Raw genomic sequence first — 13815 nt, 5'->3', positions numbered from 1 at the left:
TGAGCCGAAATTATGAGTTAACCAACTGAGCCACACACATGCCCCAAACCAAGGGATTTTTATATCTTTTTAGACACAAAATGTGGTTGAAAAAAATTCAGAAGAGTGTTGCAACTGGTATGATCAGAAAAGTGATTGCTATGGTAGAAAACAAAGGTAATTAAAAGAATCCTAAGTTTAGTTCAGAAACTTATTATCAAGAATTACACACTGTGGCCACACATCCTGTTAAGTGACAAAACAAACAAGACCCTATACAAAAAAGAAAAGACAAAAAAAAAGATTAAAAAAAAAAAGAAAAGACAGACAGTATGTGTCCCTAGAGAAGAAACATTGAACACCATCCTGGAAAAGGAGTCCATTCCATTATCAATAGGGATTTGGCCTACCCTCATGATGTTTAAAAAAAAAAAAAAAAAAAACAAGATATTGGTCTCATGCTAATAAAGGCCACATGTTTATTAGTGAATCAAGAGATTTCTGACCCCAGTGTCTCTGGAAACAAGAGATTTCTGACCCCAGTGTCTCTGGAAACAAGATCAGCCAAAAAGTTTAAAACCACAATGGCAGACTACCAGCTGACTGCAAAATCTATCTGCTCCTTCCTCCTACGCACATGTGTACCCACCTCCCTTGCAGCTAGTGGCCGCCTCACCTCATGAACCGTGGGATATGAGCAGGAATGAGGTGTGCAACTTCTGAACCATTAAGATACTCTGAGCTGCTAACTCAGTGGTTTCCTCTACCACCGCCCCTCACCACAGCCTGGACCATGGATCTACCTTAAGTAGCTTCAACCACACAGGTGAAGGCAACAACTGGAGGAATGGTGGATCCCGGATTGATCTTGTGGAGCAAAGCTGTCCAGCTAGGCAGACTAGCCAGACTGACAGGTGAGAAACACACGCCTTCTTTATGTAAGCAAGCCTCTGGGAGCTTCGAACCTTAGCTCGAGTTTTACTCTAACTTACATAACTAGGAATCCATCACAGTAACCCGTACTCAGTCTTAAGCTTGGGGGTTCCTAGGTCTGCTCCCATTGATTTTCTCATCGCCTTAAAGAAAACAGACACACTTACTCTACTGCCTTCTTGTAGATTTCGATGGCCTTGTCCAAATCCCCCTCTAGCAAGTGGATCTTCCCCAGCATTATGTAAGTCAGATCGTGCCTGTTAAGATGGAGGGCATTGTGCAGCTGCTCTTGTGCCTGACAAGATTGATGGGAGTAAAGAGAACCAAATCACTACCACAAAAGGACAATGGCTTGGTGTGGCTATCAGAAAGAGCTCCCCCTGTACTCAGGCAGGAACATGACATCTCAGCAAACAGCTCCCACTACCCAAAATCCCTAAAACATACCAAAACCGCTTGCTGACAGGACAGCTGGCAACATGAGGTGCCTGCCTCTGGAGCCATGAGGGAGAGTTTTTTATACAAGATGACTAACCTTTCTGAGTGTCTTCTGCTTCTTGATACCCACACCCGTGACTCATACTTCCTAATTCAAAGGAGTGTCAGAGTACAGAATAGAACACTGCCCCGAACTCCATCCCAGCTGCAACGCTGACCAACTCCACAACCTTCCCCCGGGTGGACCTCATTTTCCTCACCAGTATTTTGATAAATGAATGAACGGACTGTTCTCATTTATTCACTCAACATGTATCCACTGAGTACCTATTCTAGGTAAGGATACCAGAGCTAACAAAACAAACCCCTTGCTCTGGAAGAGCTTTATCCTAATCTATGACTAAAAGAATTTAAGTCATTATTTGATTCAACAAGTATTTACATCAATGTTAAGTATTATATTTGCTCTGTCAGCCTTACAGTAAAATCTAAATATAATTCTCCTAATCAGTACAGGTCTGACCAAAGACTAATCCCACCTCTCCCCTGGCTCAGAATAATCCTATGAATAGAAATGTACTTGCTTGGAATATTCACTGAGGAGAAAACGCTCCTAAGCAAGCATGTAACACTGTGGATCTGCCCAGGAAACAAGGAGACCCACTAAAAATATAAGTTCTTAGATGGAAAGTAACATTAAAAACGGTAACTGTCAGAAATCAAATCCACTTAAAACTTAAATTCATTTCCAGTAATCTTAAAAACTGAAATCATTTGCTGTCAGACAGTAAGATAGCTCACACAATCATGATTACATTTTTAAGACCTAAGGGTTCACTTTTGATATCTAAGTTTTACTGAACATTTGTTTCTATACTGGAAAATCACACTAGGGATGGAAGAGAAGAGGGGAGAGAAGTGATTCGACTGCCATTCCCTCATAATATTTCTAGAGTTTGTCATTTTCTTGCTAAAATCAGAAATGAAAAAAAAAAAAACTGGAAAAACAGATGGATGAAAAATGAGAATAAATATGGGGATAAACGTATGGCATTTTCAATTTTGGCTGCCAAAATCTCTACAAGCACTTCTCAGGAATACTACACCGCGAGCGATGGCGCCCCTGCAACAGGCGGCCCCTTGGTGGGCGCCCCAGCCCGGCGCTCAACCGCCACCACCATTCCCACACATTACCTTACTGAACTGTTTCAGATAAATGTAGCAGACTCCCAGATTGTGACAGATCTCCTACACACAAAAGAAAGTAAAACAGCATAGGTGTGAAACTCCACAGTTACTAAAAGAATGATACAATAGGCATCTAGGACTATTACTGTCCAGCAAAGCTGACATTTTAAATGGCACTATAGTTAGTTCTTTTACTAGATTTCATACTTAAATACATTTAATTCTACAAAATGGGTTAATATTAAAAACTCAGTTTATAAGAGATAAAAGCAGAATAAACAGGTGATCTTCCTGGATCCTAGCGATACATACGCAGCCCTAGGCCTTTCTTCTCTAAGAGCTGCACCCAGCCCACAGCTCCTGCTCCCACCCCTGAAGCGGGGGTGTGTGTGTGTGTATGTACGTGTGTGAGCGCGTGCGCATATGCGCACATTGGTGTGCCGACCAGATACCTTCTCCTAGGAATCTGGGACTTGACGAGGTGATGTGGGCTCGGGAACTGACACCACCTCTGGAGGCCGCTGAAGCGGAATGCATGTCATTGGAGCCAGTCTGCTGAAGTCTGCAAACGCTGGCCCACAGGCCAAATCCATCCTCTGCTTTTCTTGTAAATGAAGATTTACTGGAGCACAGCCATAAGCACTTGTTACACATCGCCTACAGAACTTTCACGCTAGGACTTTAAAGTAGCTGCAATAGAGACTGTATGAAGCCACAACGCTTAAAATATTCACTAGGCCCTTTACAGAAAGTTTGCCAGCTGCTGACCTACAGAAAGAAAAACCAGCAGAAATGCAGAGTAGCTGGTGAGTGACAGCTGTCCAGGTCCAGTTCCCTGAAAGATAAGCCTGCATGTCCTGACCTTGAGTTATACAGAGTCTCTTAAGTTCCCTTGTACTGAATCTCCCTTTATCTGCAGTAGCTTCAGAGAAAGGGGGAAGCAAGGTGAGGAAAGTAGGAAGCAGTGAGGACTTCTTAGTAGTAGTGGAGAGGTGTGGAAGTACATTTAGACCCAGAAGTGTCCCTGTCGGAAGAAACACAGACCCCAGGGTTCAGAGACCAATGGTTTACAATGTGTTCTAAGTCCCCTAAAATAACAAAAAAACAGGGATCATTGATGGAGTACCTACTTCACATCAGGCTCTGTGCCAGATGGTTTTCACATATTATTACTTTAATTTCCCCAGCAAACCTGAAACACAGGTATAACGACTCTGATATGAGAGGTAAGAAAATTGAAGGTCAGAGAGGTTAAGTAGTTTGCCTAACTTAAGACAAAGTGTTCGTACTAGGATACTTTGTCCTTTTTTAGGTCTAAATCTTCAGGAGAATTTTAACTATACATAAAGGTAGACAGAATCACCATGGATTCATCACTCTGTTCCTTTAAAAAAAAAAAAAAGACCTTATCCCTTAGAAATACATACTGAAACGTTTGTGGATGTTCTGCTGGTATTTTGTGAAGTGGGGTAGATGGGAGTATGGATTGGATCGTTGTACGGACAGAGCCCGATTCAGGGCTCAGTCCCATGACCCAGGGATCATGACCTGAGCCAAAGGCAGAAGCGTAACAACTGAGCCTCCCAGGTGCCCCAGTCATCACCTTTATATTGTTGACTCCAAAATGTACATCTCTAGCCCGGAACACTTGTGTTTCAGAATCTGTATCCAGGCATACACTGGACACATCTCAATTTAGATATCCTACCAGACGCTAAAACTCACGTCCATAATCTTACAGACAGGATTTAGCTCTGACTGGCTATCATCCTCCTCTCCCAAAACTGCCTTCTCTTCCTTCCTGTATTTCCTGTTCTAGGTGATTATCCCATAATCCACCAATCCATCTTTGCATCTCTAAGGCATAGCCCAGTGTCTATCATGTAGCAGACGCTCATTTGTTGGAAGAATGACTAAATGAATGAAAGAGTAAATGAATTTTCCCGTAACTGTGGCTTCACTTTGGCCTTTAGCCATAAAGTACTTGGTGGCTTCCCTGTCTTCAGACCTACAGAAGTGACCAACAAATTGAAACTTCTCAAAAGTAATAGTGCTGTAAGAACTTCAGGGAACTCCATGCTCACTCTTCGCACTAACCAATCAAATCCTTCACACATTCACACACAGATAGGTCTTTCCAAGAGTCCTCAGCTACTTGGCGGTGGGGGGGGGGGGACCAACAGCCCAAGAAAGAAGAACCAAAACAAAGAGAGGAAGGAAAAGATAACGATGGAAGACAGAACAAAACTTCAAGAGTCAGAGACATGGAGAGACTATGTCCCTGAATGTACCGCAAAAAACAATAAGCGAGAACACGTGCAATCCAAGAGCCACAGGGAACAAGTACAGAACACGCTGAAATACAGGGGAAAACAGTGTGGCACCTGCCGCTGCTTAATATGCATTCTCCTTACTGTCCTTCCTATAAGACCTGAACTTTGTTTACAGTGTCAATGTGTCCAATGTAAAAACTACACTTCCCAGCCCTCCTTAAAGGGGTCAGGGTGGTTGACATCACACAAGTGGCAGTCTGTTGGGGAATTCTGGGAAAGCTATACTTTCCTAATACAGGCCATGTCTTTGTCTCCTTGTTGCTTCCTTTTTCTCCCTGCCTGGAATGATGATGTGATCTTAGAACTGCAGCAGCCACCTTGTGACCATGAAGAAAAAGCTGCAGCCCTGACATCCTTGGACCACCAAGCAACTACTCACTTGGATCTGTTTCATGAGAAAAAATAAACTCCTAATTGGTAAAGCCAATGATTAGTCAAAATTTTTATTGCTGATACAAAGAGATAGATAATGGAGGAGAAGGAAAAAAAAAAAAAATCAAAGAACTACTCAAAATTTCCCTGACCCCAAAGGGGGCAAGGATCCTTAGAGAAAAGCCAACTGGGTCCAGAGATAAGGGGAAAAAAAAAGAAAAGAAACACTTCTACACCACTGTGACTGGTTATTTCAGAACTCCAATGATAAAGAGAAAATCCTTGAAGCTTCTAGAGAGGAAAGTGGAGTTATCAAGAATCAGACTGGTAAGAGACTGCCATAAAATCAAGTAGCAATGTCTGCTAAGTTATGAGGCAACATGATTTTTGATCTTACGTTTAGTTAAACCATCAGTCAAGTGTGAGGATAAAATAAAGGTATTTCGGGCATGTAGGTATTTAGTAGCAGTAACAAAAGACAGCCTATGACAAACGGAACCATTAGCACACCACTGATGACAAAGACCTTAAGTTCTCCACTTACCCAATCTTTCTGGTTAAGTTTAGCTGCTTCATTATAGACTTCAGTGGCAGCTTTATGTTTTCCCAAAAGAAATCTGTGGAAGAGATACATTTTTTGGAATTAACTCGAAGCTTTTACAGGACTAACTCCACTAGTCTCTCATTTGGCTTATATTCCAGCCTTGCAGAGAATTCTGCAAGCCTCTTCCCTATTACCTAGGACTAATAATACAGGACTAACTCCACTAGTCCCTCATTATGTTCCAACCAGGAGAGAATTCTGCAAGCCTCTTTCCTTTTAGCTGGCTGTGCTATTCTGGCCAATGAGGCTGGCATATGTCAATAATAGAAGCTCTTTTGGTAGAAGCTGCACTAACTGCTGTCCCAGGCTCTTGGTCTCTACACCAATTTTAGTGAAAGTCTTATATAATTTATTTTCTGTAATGTACCACCAACATAGAACAAAAAAGAAACAAGCTAAAGTATATATACCAGTTAAGCAAGGACTGCCAGCATTCATTACCACCATCTACTTAAGGGACATCCCCTTCCCTTCCAAGACTAAATCTCTTGCCTTGATATTGATCACAATTCTAAAGAGAGGAAAGGCAATCTGGGTCTCTACGCAAAGACAGTGCAAGAACGAATGACAGTAGGTAAGAAAGTGGGGGTGGGAACCCCATGGGACACCTTATGGCTCCAGAATTGAAAAACTACCAGTAGGGGCACCTGGGTGGCTCAGTCATGATCGCAGGGTCTTGGGATCGAGCCCCACATTGGGCTCTCTGCTCGGCGGGGAGCCTGCTTCCCCCTCTCTCTCTGCCTGCCTCTCCACCTACTTGTGATCTCTGTCTGTTAAATAAATTTAAAAATATTTAAAAAAAAAAAAAAGAAAGAAAGAAAAACTACCAGTATACCTAACAGCTTATGAAGACTGGAGTTTGCTTGCATCAAGGAGCTGTCAGGGCATCCACTCACAAACACTATGTCAAGTATTATACTACTGTATGATAATATACATAATAAATACTGTATATAATAATGCTGTATACTATATACAACACTACTGTGTTGGAACAGCAGATGCAAAAAATGCTACGGATGCCAGCAGCATAAGGGGACTGAAGGAACAAGATGTCACCACTTGTACGATAAACAGTATCAGTCTTCCCCCATCACACTACACCATACAATGTTTGAAATACTCATTGTTAACTCATCTTCTCAAATTTCAGAAATCAATCCACTCTTCACAGTGGATCCTAGTTGCCCTATTGAACAATTCTCCCTCTCTGCATCAAGCTGCTCAGGCGGCCAGAAGCGGCCCCTGCCTGGGAACGCACTCTACAGTGTTCTCTGTGAGTGCACCGGGGCTTGCTGGCAGCAAATACTCACAAAGATCTGGCCACCTGCTTGAGGTTATCGGCACACTGAGGGCTGAGAACAGCACACGTCTGAAAGAGTTCTAGGGATTCTTGGATGTTTCCTTCCAAGCGAAATATTAATGCTGCCGAGAGACAGAAAACACACACACAAAACCCATCATATTCTGGGGAGAAAAGAGTCTGGTGTATCAGAAAAATTGGAGAAGAGGGAATTAAAAAATCATACCAAAGAAATCCTTTGTTTAACACAATCAGATAGGCCTAAACCCTATACCCTCAGGTAGGCTGAAATAAATAGCAAAGTGGTTGACAATCTAAAACTTTTTTTTTAAGTAAGATATCTCAAACCTACCTACTCCTCCATTCCCAGTATCCACCATGCAGATAATGAGGTGCCTTGCAAATTATCCTACAAATTCTTCATACTAAGGACATTCCTTGGCTTCCCCATCAAACACTCTATTTATCATGATAATTCAGACTTCCATCTATCGATTTCCAGAGCATGCCCAAACAGGGCAAGTGCAATCAGGGAGATTCTGGCTGCGAATGCACTTGTATGTTAGACTTGGTTTCAGTATAGCAACCACTCTGAATCAGTAATTTTTCCCAGGCTTAAATTTTTGAAAGAATTTATATGTTTAAGTATTATGAGGTGCTGAGAGTCTGAAACTTGTACTATTGAAAATAAAAGAGATTTTTTTTTGCCATGATGTCCTAGATGTGTCAGTATCTTACCAATTACGTCAGAAAACCGTATGTTAATCTGAAGGCTGCCAATCCAGTAAGTGGTAAACAAAATCATTCATCACACCAAAGAATCAAAAGGGGAGTTCCCAGGAAAACTGAAGATGCTATAGAGTAAAATTTCAGTCAGTGGTTGCTATATTCGGTTTCTGATAAATTTCATCTATTCTCTGCCTTACCCTCTATACCTCTAGGCTTTTCCCCTTCATCCTAAGACCCTTATAAAAAATCCTCAAGCCAGGGACGCCTGGGTGGCTCAGTGGGTTAAAGTCTCTGCCTTCGGCTCGGGTCATGATCCCAGGGTCCTGGGATCGAGTCCTGCATCGGGCTCTCTGCTCGGCGGAGAGCCTGCTTTCTCCTCTCTCTCTGCCTCCTTGTGATTTCTGTCTGTCAAATGATAAATAAATAAATCTTTAAAAAAAAAAATCCTCAAGCCAAACTATGGAAAGAACCAAGATGCCCTTCAATGGACGAATGGATAAGGAAAATGTGGTCCATATACACTATGGAGTATTATACCTCCATCAGAAAGGATGAATACCCAACTTTTGTAGCAACATGGACGGGACTGGAAGAGATTGTGCTGAGTGAAATAAGTCAAGCAGAGAGTGTCAATTATCATATGGTTTCACTTATTTGTGGAGCATAACCAATAGCATGGAAGACATGGGGAGATGGAGAGAAGGAGTTGGGGGAAATTGGAAGGGGAGGTGAATCATGAGAGACTATGGACTCTGAAAAACAATCTGAGGTGTTTGAAGTGGCGGGGGGGGTGGGAGGTTGGGGTACCAGATGGTGGGTATTATAGAGGGCACGGATTGCATGGAGCACTGGGTGTGGTGAAAAAACAATGAATACTGTTATGCTGAAAATAATTTAATTAAAAAAAAAAGCTGTGCAACCTTTAGCTAAGTGACTTAACTCCCCTTAATCTCTATGTCTCTATTAGCTATAACATGGCTAATGTAACCATCCATTCTGAGGGTTTACTGAGAAAACTGCACAAGGCCATTCATAAGAGCCTCAGTAGAATACCCAGAACACAAGTTTTAATAAATATTTGCTTTTCTTCAAAAAAAAAAAAAAAAATCCTCAAGCCTTTCCTCATCATTTTTTCCTCAGCATTTCTACCTCATTTTTAGCCTGACCATAAGGAGAACTTCCAGAAGCCCCTTCTGGACTTGAAGCTGCTGCCTGAGGCAGGGACCCTAACACCTACTCTGAAAACACTAGCTGGACATTAGAAAATAGGGGGAAGGACAGCAGCAAAAAAACAAAAAAAGTCATTTCTGAGGTCAAATCCCATATAAGAATTATGTTCTGATTTCAAACAACATAATACTGAATAAGACCTTTGTAGAACATTTGACTTTGAAGTGTTCATAGGTAGTTTGCTCTTCTTTCAGAACCTAGGCAAAGTATGCATTTCTCTATCAAGAAGAGAAGAAATATATGTCTTACCTTGGACATAGATAGCATATTCACATAAGCCCTGAGTCTCCTGAAGCTGCTCTTTGATAACAGCCTGAAAGAGGAAGAAAAATACTTCTGAGTAGTAGTTCAGTGTCTTGAGGTGTTTTTAAGAAAAGGTAGGTATAGGCTGTGAGACAGGAATCTATCAAAATCCTAGAGGAGAACAGAGGCAGCAACCTCTTTGACATCAGCCACAGCAACTTCTTGGTAGACACGCCTCCAAAGGCAAGGGAAACAAAGCAAAAATGAACTACTGGGACTTCATTAGGATAAAAAAGCTTTTGCACAGCAAATGAAACGGTCGACAAAACTAAAAGGCAACCCATAGAATGGGAGAAGATATTTGCAAATATCAGATAAAGGGCTGGTATCCAACATCTATTAAGAACTTACCAAACTCAACACCCAAAAGACAAAAAGTAGAAATGGGCAGAAGACATGAACAGACATTTCTCCAAAGAAGACATCTAAATGGTCAACGGACGCATGAAAAGATGCTCTACCTCACTAGGCATCAGAGAAATACAAATCAAAACCACAATGAGATACCAGCTCACACCAGACAGAATGGCTAAAATTAACAAGTTAGTAAACAATATGGGTTGGTGAGCATGTGGAAAAAGGGGAGCCCTCTTACATAGTTGGGAATGCAAACTGATGCAGCCACTGTGGAAGAAAATATGGAGGTTCCTCAAAGAGTTAAAAATAGAGCTACCCTACCACCCAGCGATTGCACTACTAGGTATTTATCCAAAGGATACAGAACATGATTCCAAGGGGCACCTGCACCCCACTGTTTATAGCAGCAATGTCCACAACAGCCAAACTATGGAAAAAGCTCCGATGTCCCCTGACAGATGAATGATTAAAAAAGACGTGGGATATATACACAATTGAATATTACTCCGTCATCAAAAAGAATGAAATCTGGCCATTTGCAACGTTGTGGATGGAACTACAGGGTATTATGCTACACAAAAAAAGTCAAAGAAAGACAAATACCATATGATTTCACTTATATGTAGAATTTAAGAAACAAAACAGATGAGGCACCTGGGTGGCTCAGTCAGTTGGATGTGTGCCTTCAGCTCAGATCATCATCCAGGGTCCTGGGATCAAGCCCCGCATTGGGCTTCCTGCTCAGTGGGGAGTCTGCTTTTTCCTCTCCCTCTGCCCCTCCCCACCTCTTGTGCTCTCTCTCTCAAATAAATAAATAAAATCTTAAAAAAAAAAAAAAGCAAACAGATGAACACAGGGGAAAGGGAAAAAAAGTAAGATGAAAACAGAGAGGGAGGCAAACTGTAAGACTCTTAACTGTAGGAAAGCTGAGGAGAGCTGGGTGGGGGGATGGGATAACTGGGTGATGGGAATTAAGGAGGGCACTTGATATAATGAGCACTGAGGGTTATATGCAACTCATGAATCACTAAATTCTACCCCTGAAACTAGTAATACAGTATATGTTAACTAAACTGAATTTAAATTAAAATTAAAAAAAAAAAGAAAAGAAAAGGTAGACATGACAAGGAGATACGTAAGAAATCTATAGAATACAAATAACTACTAATAACGTTTGTCTGGAATTTTTTTGAAATCTCAACTCTCTTGTGTTTACTTATTATAGAACAGGGGTCAGCAAACTAGGGCCCAGAGGCCAAATCTAGGACACACAGTCTGTTTTTGTAAAGCTCTCAAACTAAGAGTAGTTTGCATATTTTTAAAGGGTTATAAAAAAAAAAAAAGAAAGAAGAGAAGATGAAGAATATGAAACAGAAGACTGTGGCCTACAAAGCCCAAAATATTTACCATCTGGCTCCTTACAGAAAAGCTTGCCAACCCTCATCTAGAATCTAGGCAAGCTAAAGAAAATATGAAAAGAGTTCCAGGCATCACTGTAGATGCCAGGGGCTGTCTGATATCAAAATATAGGCTCTCTCTTCCTCCTGTGACAGGCTAAGCTCAGGATGAGCTAGGAGTTCAGAGAACTCCTGAGTCTAACTTAAGAGAATCAAGGAAAGCCTTCTGGAGTCAACAGTTTTTAAATCCTGTGTTGGCAGGGATTGGAGGAGAAGCTGGGTGGCTAAGAGTGTCAGCGAGAAAAAGGCTTCAAATGCCATGCTAAAAAAGTTGAGAGCAATGGGAGAATCTTGGTAAGTTTTAAGCAGGAAGTAACCTGATTCTACTTGCTTTATAGAAAAGTCATTTTTGGAGCACTGTTGAAAACAGATGGAAAGGAGGCAAGATTAGTATAAGGTTTCTTACAGTAATTTAAACAGAAAATGATGGAAATTAACTAAGGCCTAGAGAGAGAAGAAAGTGGACAATTTCAAGAGATAATAGACAAGGATCTCCAGAATGTGATTATTTATAATACATTAGGGAAAATGGGTCAGGGGATTCTGACACAGACAGATGGATGAATGATGGTACCTATCCCTGCAACAGCGTACAAGAGAAGGAATAGGTCTGGAAGAAAGCAGGTTAATTCAGCTACAGAAAAGCTAAACCTGAAACACCTGTGAAGCGTCAATAGGTATCAGCTTGGTCTGAAGACCAAGAACAAAGGTACGAAATGCGCAGAAAAAGGGGTCAAGGATGGGACCTAGGACCATCCCCAGCTCTTAAGAAATAAAGGGGAAGAGAAGCCAAAATTAGGAAATGGAAAAAGGAGAAGGGAAACAATAAAGGGACAATATCACAGAACGAAAGAAAGAAACCTTTTAAGATTCATGCTGGTACTAAACATTGGTAGTTCGGCCTGCCTCTCACGGTCTCTATCGTTATACTCACTCACCTTGCATGCTTCATAATCCTTCCGGATATAGTGGAGATGTATTAACCAGTTCTGCTTCTCCAAAATCGGAAACTCTTGACCTGGGCAGCATATTTTAACAAAACAAATACCACAGTCGTTATTAGATTTTCCCCTTAAGCATTGTGCTCACGTGTAACTAGAGACATGCTGCAGGATCACATTAAATCCTTCATGCTGCTGCCACAAGAATATCATCGAAATACACATCTAAATGTGTAGATTTTTGAACTACAAGATACTTGTCCTACTATTACACATTGAATATATGCTTCTCCTCAGTTTTTGTGGCTTGACGTCAGTTTCTCAGATCACAACTTGGCCTGAGAAAAATAAAATCATCCTTTGTCTCCTCTCTTTCTCTCTCCCTGGTTATTGAAAGTGAATAAGATGACTCTCTAAAGGGCATTTCAGGAATATTACCAACATCTAATGTCCTATCTGATAGATCAGAGGACCAAAAATAGTTAAACACAGTCCTAGCAATAGGAAGGTAAAATATTATACACTGCTGCCCAGGAATGAGAAGGCAACAATGACAAAAAATCTATTGGAGTCACTGAAAACGATTTGTGATAAACCCTAAAATAAGTTACTATCCCTTTGAATTCAAAAGTTTAAAAATATGGGTAAAAATTCATTAAAAGAGGTGCCTGGGTGGCTCAGTCAGTTAAGCGGCTGTTTTTCGGCTTGGGTCATGATCTCAGTGTCCTGGGATGGAGACCCTCATCAGGCTCCCTGCTCAGCGGGGAGCCTGCTTCTCCCTCCTCCTCTGCCTGCCTCTCTACTTGTGCTCTCTCTATATATATAAATAAAGAAATAAAATCTTTTTAAAAAATTTATTAAGAAATTTTCTGTGGAGAAAAAGAGAGAGAGAGAGGGATTCACACCAAACTCAGAACAGTGGTGAGGAAGGGGGAGGGAGGAAAGTTTTAAAAAGGAGACTTCAGGGGCACCTGCATGGCTCAGCTGGTTAAGCATCTGACTCTTGATTTTGGCTCAGGTCATGATCTCAGGGTCATGGGATCCAGCCCCACATCCGGCTCCACACTAGGAGTGGAACCTGCTTAAGAGTCTCTCTTGGGGCACCTGGGTGGCTCAGTCATTTAGCGTCTGCCTACAGCTCAGGTCATGGTCCCAGGGTCCTGGGATCAAGCTCCGCATTGGGCCCCGTGCTCCACAGGGAGTCTACCTCTCCCTCTCCCAATCTCCCAGCTTGTGTTCCCTCTCTCACTCTCTCAAGTAAATAAATAAAATCTTCAAAAAAAAAGTCTCTCTCTCCCTCTCCCCCTCCACAACCCACTCTTTAAAAAGGGGTGGGGGGAGACCTTAGTTCTTTAATGCTTTAATTTCTCAAAAAAATAAAAATCACTAAAGGATACGGGACTAAATGTTTTTATTTATTAAATCTGGCCAGTCAGTACATGGAGGTTCGTGTTTTTCTATGCACTTTAATACATATTTGAAATATTCTCTCTTAAAAATGTAAAAGAAAGAATACAGTGGGAAACATGATAGAAATGATTTCTAATTGTCTACGGCCATACCACCCTGAACGCGCCCGATCTCGTCTGATCTCGGAAGCTAAGCAGGGTCGGGCCTGGTTAGTACTTGGATGAGAGAAATGATTTCT

The 13815-nt window shown here is 41.5% G+C and overlaps 1 protein-coding gene across 1 annotated transcript in view; it reads right to left on the bottom strand.

Annotated features, from left to right (window-relative positions):
• BBS4 (Bardet-Biedl syndrome 4) overlaps positions 1-13815 on the bottom strand; it is a 51294-nt gene that overhangs the window by 8601 nt on the left and 28878 nt on the right. Inside the window, exons 3-8 of the mRNA XM_044231969.1 lie at positions 12165-12244; positions 9359-9422; positions 7161-7272; positions 5788-5860; positions 2545-2598; positions 1080-1207 (exon numbers count right to left, since the gene is read on the bottom strand). Of these exons, the coding sequence (XP_044087904.1) occupies positions 1080-1207; positions 2545-2598; positions 5788-5860; positions 7161-7272; positions 9359-9422; positions 12165-12244 (511 nt within the window). The remainder of the gene's footprint in view (positions 1-1079; positions 1208-2544; positions 2599-5787; positions 5861-7160; positions 7273-9358; positions 9423-12164; positions 12245-13815) is intronic.

This window comes from Neovison vison, chromosome 13, assembly GCF_020171115.1.
Source record: "Neovison vison isolate M4711 chromosome 13, ASM_NN_V1, whole genome shotgun sequence".
In the NCBI taxonomy this organism is placed as follows: Eukaryota; Metazoa; Chordata; class Mammalia; order Carnivora; family Mustelidae; genus Neogale; species Neogale vison.
Note: the sequence above shows the minus strand (reverse complement) of the source record. Positions and strands in the feature narration are given on the sequence as shown.